At 29.9% G+C, this 7,438-nt stretch overlaps 1 protein-coding gene across 1 annotated transcript; it reads right to left on the bottom strand.

Annotated features, from left to right (window-relative positions):
* Nucleotides 1-598: 598 nt before the first annotated feature.
* Nucleotides 599-5,222, bottom strand: LOC100819745 (truncated transcription factor CAULIFLOWER A). The gene is made up of 8 exons (XM_003516406.5): nt 4,684-5,222; nt 3,252-3,330; nt 2,986-3,050; nt 2,754-2,853; nt 2,611-2,652; nt 2,401-2,442; nt 1,085-1,203; nt 599-906 (listed from the first exon to the last, which is right to left on the bottom strand). Exons 1-8 carry the CDS (start codon nt 4,866-4,868, stop codon nt 807-809), a joined length of 732 nt encoding a protein of 243 aa, XP_003516454.1. The 5' UTR covers nt 4,869-5,222; the 3' UTR covers nt 599-806.
* Between the last annotated feature and the right edge of the window lie 2,216 nt (nt 5,223-7,438).

The following is a 7,438-nucleotide window of genomic DNA, read 5'->3' as shown; positions in this document are numbered from 1 at the left end:
TGGTTTGTGGATTCTTATACTTATATGTTACTCAATTTGTGCATTCCTACTCAAAAGGAGACTCCATACTTAAACTTCAACATACCTTTTTATTTCATAAAAAAAACGAGTGAAAATGAACAATAAAAGCTCACCTTATAATATTTTGGGGCAATTTTTTAGTGATTATTAAAAACAGCTAAAAATGGAATTTAATGGCAGTATTGGCATTTTAAAACCACGAAAAACATACACAATCGATTTTCATATATGACAATCTATTTTTATTAAAAACAAATGATTATCTATAATAAAAAAAAAATATTTTTTTCCTATTTTTCCTTTTCCTTTTTTCCCTATTTCACTTCTAAGCACCCTTATTTCAACTCCACTTCTTAGCTATTTCTATACACTTTATTTTTTTTCTCCCTATTTTCATCCATCTTATTTCTCAATTATTTTTTTTCATCCTACCAAACACAATGTATATATAGATTCATTTAATCAAGTATATAGGATCAAAACCAAAAATTAAAAAAATACTACAGAAGGAAAATCTTTCAATTGATGTAATCACCCAAAAAAAAACATTCAAATTTCTGTGATCTTGAGAGTAAGGAAAACCGTATAATTAACATATTTCATAAATACACAATTAGATTTCAAATTCAATATGTTTACAACAGAAGCAATTCAAAATAATGTCTTCAAAGTAGGGAAAAGCCAATGACCAAAATACATATAAAACATTCAAACAGAGTACTTATACTACGTAGTTCATATATGCCAGCAGTTATATAATATTATCCACCTCGAGGAAACAATTTTCAGAAGCATCCAAGGTGGCAAGAATACAGTGGTTCCAGGGTCAGGTCAAGACCATTCCTTCCTAGTTCTGGTGCAGCTTCCTGATTGTAATTATTGCCGCTGCACAAACAAAATTAGACCTGGTGGGAGGGTTGCATTTACCAAAAAAAATTGGGAAGCAGGTAAAGAAATTTTCCAACTAGAGGATGAACAAATGAAAGTTTAAAACTCCTTTAAAAAATAGAAGGGAAATGAAGATGAGAAATTACAATATCATATCATTGAAAGGTTACCCTACCCTATGTTCAAACTGGTGCGAAGGGGTTGCTGCTGTGGCATGAAAGATGTATCAACCCTGTAGTTTGGCTGCTCCCATTGTGCAGCTTGCTGTGCTACTGCCTGCTCTTTCTCCTTGATCTAATTTCATATCACACATATTGTTAAGATATCTACAAATAATATATATATATATATATATATATATATATATATATATATATATATATATATATAAAAGCCTATCAATAAATCATTAACCTATGATAGAATATGGCTAAACTACATTCATAGAGCTCCAATTCCATAACTTCAATAACAATCACTTCCACTTCCAGACAGCTACAAATTAAATTATTGCTACTCAAACACCATGTTTTGAACAACTTTTTTTCTCCATTTCAACTGTATTGAAAATAAAAAGTTGTTTGAAAAATAATAAAAAAACTGAGGCCAGAAGAATGAGCTTGTACTAGTTTCACAAGCAATTGCACCATGATGTGAGTTTATTCAAATATTAAATATGATTCTAAAGTTAAATTTTTTTTTAATAATAAAATGTAGACCGTGGTAGCTGGCTTGGGTATGAAAATATTAGAGAATTTCTATTTAAATTCAGTTAACTTTTAATTTTTAAAATTTGACTGTGATGATGAGACATGATAGTGGTGATATATAAAAAAGAAATAATCAATATACGATTTCAAGCATTAACCTAGAAATGTTTCCAGCTAAGGCAATTCAAATGTACAAACATAGACAATTATTCGGTTACATTGCAAGGTGTATGTAAGTTGTAAGACCTTGCATCTTATTACATGACACAATGGATATTTGTATAATTTACCCAAAAAGAAATGTTAATGAGACACTTTCTAACACACCTTTTTAAATATATTCTATTATTAATTAAAATATATTAAATATTATAAAATCACGAGTGAGACTCATTAAATAAAAAATAAAACTCACAAATTTTATAATTTCTAATAAATTTGAATTGTTATGATACAATGTTTTACTCGTATTTTTCTTTACTCAAATAAATATCATTCATGAGTAATTTTATGTTAACTAGGTATAAGAGAAAATAATACAAATAATTTCACTACACAACAACTTAAGTTCTTATCTGTTAAGTCTACTAGGTTAAAAATTAAAAAGCATAAGAGAGGAGCTGGGAACAAAAGTGGTACAGTAATCAAACCAATTTAACACTCTTATAATAGTGTCGTCAGGCATTGAACTGGATTAAGTTAAGCATTGATTACTGTGGTAAAATGAAGTTTAGTTATTTGGAAAGAAGAAGAAAAAGTTGTAAAGGCAGATCTTGATCACCTTCTTTGCAAGGATGTTATTCTGCTCTTGTATCATTTTCTCCTGTAATACATATAGAGAACAATGACAGCAAAATCTCGTATCAGTTTCTTTATCCAGAGACACACACAACCATTTAAATTATGTTCCCAGTGATACTATAATTATCTTTCACTTTCAGGACAGAAAGCTAAGAATAAAGCCTAGATAAACTTGGAGTTAAAGACATACCTTTTTTTGAAGCTCAGAAATGGAAGCGTACATGAGATCATTCTATTACAACATAACACATAATGATAAGTGCCAAAGTAACACACACACACATGAAGCATGAAAGTGAAATTAACATAATGAATAATGTGCTATATGTATACCCTCCTTGTGCGGATGTTTTTGATAGCAGTATCCAACTGCTGCTCCAAACTCTGAAGCTCTTTGAGGCTCATTGAAGCCAAATCTTCTCCCATATAGTGCCTGGGGAAAAGGGTTCAGAATCATATATATTAAACTCAGTAATACAGTGCCACGTGTGAGTAAATGATCAAATCAAACAATAACGAAATTAAAAGCATGCATGTTGATATATAGATATAGGTCCCTATCTACCTGTGGTTTCTCTGTAAAAGGTCAATCTTTGCCTTCAGTCTAGTGTATTCAATGGTCCAGTTTCCCTGCACAATGTACATGTATAAAGCTAGTGCTCAGGTACTGATATTTAATTGCATCACGTATAATTAGCTACTACAATTTAGACCTAACTTTGTGTCTGTTTGCAGTAGAATCAATTGCCGTTGGAGTCTTTGATGCAAAATGGTGATGCTACAGAGAAACTACATGCTTGAATTTGTGTGTTTATATGTTTCATGACAAACCTGTGTTTCAGAATCATTTGCTACTAGCTGCCTCTCTGCATAGGCATACCTTTCGTGGCGTTCCAGTATCTTCTCCATGCTGTTCAATGATTAATTAAGTAAAATATAATATAGATTAGAGATTACAGCAAGAGTTTTCAATTAAAATTATTCACTTATAAAGATATGAATACATTCTACACTACATATTAATTACTACTTTTGAATAACAATGTCAATGTGTGTTGTTGAATCAAATGATGAAATTGTTATTTATAAAATTGTATGATATAGCTCTTCTTAATTAATTATGAATCACATATTTGATTACTCATTTTTAATCTTCTTTAAGTTAAAAGTTCCTGTTAATTAACAGTAGCTCACCTTAATAGCTATATCATATTGGACAATCTTTAATATAGAAGTTCATAAAAATCTGTGAAATTAACGAATTTTTTCAATTTGACAGTAAACATGAGTTATCTTGGAGGCTGCACCCAACAACAAAAAGTAACCCTTTAATAACAAGAATGTCAAATGTTGCTGCTTTTGAGTTTTGATAATTCAAAAGAAGAAGAAAAGGTGCAGAATACTAAAATAAAAGAAGGTCTAGCAAATCTTGCTTGAGTTGAGGTGCTAAACTGAAAGGACTTGAGGTAGAAAATCAACAAGACAAAATTGAAGTAAGCAAAGACTGCCACAACCTCCTCACGGTTAGCAACAGATTCACCCCTCTTGAATTTCAACAAAATGAAAGCAAAAAAGAAAGAAAAGAAAAGTTAAGGCTCATATACAGATTATGTTTGTACTCTATGATTTTCTAGCTAGGATAGGTACAATTTCTCGTTCGGATAATATTTTGTTCTTTCTGATGAGAGAAACATATACACAAAAAAAGTGTGTGTATATATATACATATATATATATATATATATGCACTTAATTGTAGCTTTACTAAATCATTTACCCCAGTTGTACCTAAAAAATTGAAAACAAATTCATAGAGAAGTGTAAATGTATATTTTGCTAGTTAAATTTGAGCAAATTATCTTCTGCACAACAATATCTCCTTTTCAAAAACAAAAAGGTTCTTGATATGAACAAAAATAAGTATAAAGAAAAACAAGGAAGATGAATGAGAAATTTCTATTACGTTTTTCTACTTGAAACCAAAAAACCCTTCTCATGAGCAAGAGCAAAAACTGAAAAGAAAATTAAAAATAAAATAGTACTTAAATAATCCTAGACTGAAGAGGAAAGCTCAATATACTACATATATCTATATCACCTAATCGACCAACAGACATAATATATTTGTATAATGTAGATCCATATTATATATATATGAATTATAAGCATATATATATATATATATATATATATATATATATATATATATATATATATATAGATATTATAATATAATATAATATAGGGCATTAGTATATATTACCATGAATCAGTAGCATACTCAAAGAGCTTTCCTTTGTGAGAGAAGACAATCAAAGCTACCTCAGCATCACAGAGTACAGAGATCTCATGAGCTTTCTTGAGCAACCCACTTCTCCTTTTGGAGAAAGTTACCTGGCGATTGATCTTGTTCTCTATCCTCTTCAGCTGTACCTTACCCCTTCCCATCTTCGTTTCTTTCTTTCTTTCCTTTAATAACTGATATAAAATATTATACCCTAGATAGATAGATAGATAGGTAACTTAACCAATTAGTTCAAGTTCTTCCCTTTTTCAACCAGGAAAAATGCAAACCCCAAACAAGGAAAAAAAAAAGGAGCAAAATAAACCCAAGAAGTGAGGGTTAAAAGGGTGGCAAATATGGTGAAGCGAGCGTGTGGGAATGTTAGTTCATGGATCTTTCTTCTTCTGGACAAGTATAGATGTGTGTCATGGGAAAGCACAGTGAGTTCAATTGTGTTATGTTTTGTAGTACCCACAAAGCCTCAAAAGGTGAAGTAAAATATTGAAATGGAGAAAAACTATCTGGGCAGGGGTTTGATGACAAGTGGTTTTGGTTTCTGGTTTGGGAAAGGTGAAGTAGTTTGGGAACGGTGTGCTGTCGACGTGTGATTGGTTGGGCAGTGTACTACTGTGTCCATGTGTGTCGTATAGCTCTTTATGGCCAAACAGTGATCATGATATTATTTTTATTTTGACTATGGAGGGACCCATGTGTGATAATAAGGGCTTTTGGAATATGGCTGGCTGGCTCCCTAGTGAGGGCATAGGAGGGGAAGGAGGAATAGGAACAGCTCATAGATGAGAAAGTTAAAAATTGAAATTTCATACATTCTAAGTGTGAGTGTGTATTTGGATTGACCACAGAGAATTAATTATAAGTCTAAAATTAATTTTAATTTAAATACATTTTTACATGTTTAGTTTCACATCAAAGAAAAATTTAAAATTGACTTTGGATACAGAATTAATTTTGGGTTGAAATAATTTTGAATAATTTTTGGTCCAAAATTATGTACTTCATTTTATTCATAACTTAATTTTTTAATAAAACATCCAAACATAAATAATATTACTTCAAAATCAATTTTAACAAAAAAAAAATTATAAAATCAATTTCATTCAAAACTAATTTTTGTCAACGCCTACCCAAACACACACTGATTTTGTGTATTTTTGATAGATAATCATATTGTTGATCTCTAAATATGTGTATATGGATGAGGGTTTGTTAATTAAGTGCACCATTGAGTGAATGTTGCAAAAATTGATTTTGAAGTAGAGATAGATAAAAGGATGGTATGGTATGTTTAAGGTTTGTCTTGTGAAGCTTGCATTTTAGACGGATCAAATAAGCCAATCCATGAAATAAATTGGCTTTTTTCCAAGATTTGTATCTAGCCCATAAAAACTCAGATAAATAAATTGATCCATGGACCCAAATAGTAATTTAAAAATATTTCTTATGAAATAAATATTTTTTAAAAGTGAAAAATGTATAAAATTAGTAATAAAAAATTGACTTCATTTTTTAAGTTAAAATCTATCATACTAAAATATACCACTAGATTAAAAATCAAAATTTTAACATAACAAATTAATAATATGTCCATGGATAAAGACTACTAGATGTGCTAGCTTAATGGACCGAACTAAGAAAAACTTGGATATAGTTATGCGAATTTTCTTTTAAAAAAAGGCTTGTTATCTGCAAAATTCGTGGGTTAAACAGACCGATCCATAGATTTGAGTCCATATACCCACCATCTATTTTCAAGTGATAAGATTTATATATATATTTGGATATTTATATTTTGAAAGTAAATTAGTAGCAAAACACAATATAATTTTTTCAACTAACTATCACAAAACATAATATAATTTTTTTAACTAACTATCACAAATTAATATTGGTCTTCCAGAAAAAAAAAAACCTAAAAAATCAACTTCTGAAGCAAATCTGTATTTTAAAGTTAGAACTTAATTTTCGGCTAAAGAATAAGGTAGAAGAAAAAAGTGAGATGGTTGAAATTTCAACACTCTCTCTCCACCATTATCCTCGAGGGTTTCCGTGTGTCTTTAAGCAGCTACTACCCTTGGGAGCTGGGACTTGTTACTATAACCATGATACATGTGCAGATCATTTATTTTGTTCACACACACGAAAGAAAAAATAAACAAATTGTAATGAAATATGTAAACATCTTCGATATTTTTGTGTAAGCATCTTTACAGTTTTTCCTATTGATTTTGAAGTGTATGTGCTGATGTGAACATTTGTTTGTACAGGTCACCGCATTATATATATACCTGCATCCATTTATGCTGTAATGACAGGCCAATATTAAATATGCCATTTTCTAAAGTAATCTTAGAATACTTATAGGAGTGACTATTCAATCCATGCATTTACTAATCACCCAATCCATCTAGTTATAAACATAAAAAAAATAATAAATTGGTTGGATTGGATGGATATCCTTTAATATTCGTAGATAATGAATCTTCCAGCACATTTATGAACTCCGTTTGGTCAAGTAGTCCCCAGTTCATTGGTTAGGAAGTCATAAGTGTCATATAATAATTATTTTTTGGATTAACGTATTAATACTTATCTTTTTATTATAATAATTTTCTTATAAACTCTAATTCTAGTTATTTTCACCATTAGAAAATAAGTTTTTAATATTGGTTATTTTTTAGTTTCAACATCGGTTTTTAACCGATGTTGAAACTAT

Source organism: Glycine max, chromosome 1 (assembly GCF_000004515.6).
Source record: "Glycine max cultivar Williams 82 chromosome 1, Glycine_max_v4.0, whole genome shotgun sequence".
Classification (NCBI taxonomy): Eukaryota; Viridiplantae; Streptophyta; class Magnoliopsida; order Fabales; family Fabaceae; genus Glycine; species Glycine max.
This window is presented reverse-complemented; position numbering and strand designations above follow the sequence as displayed.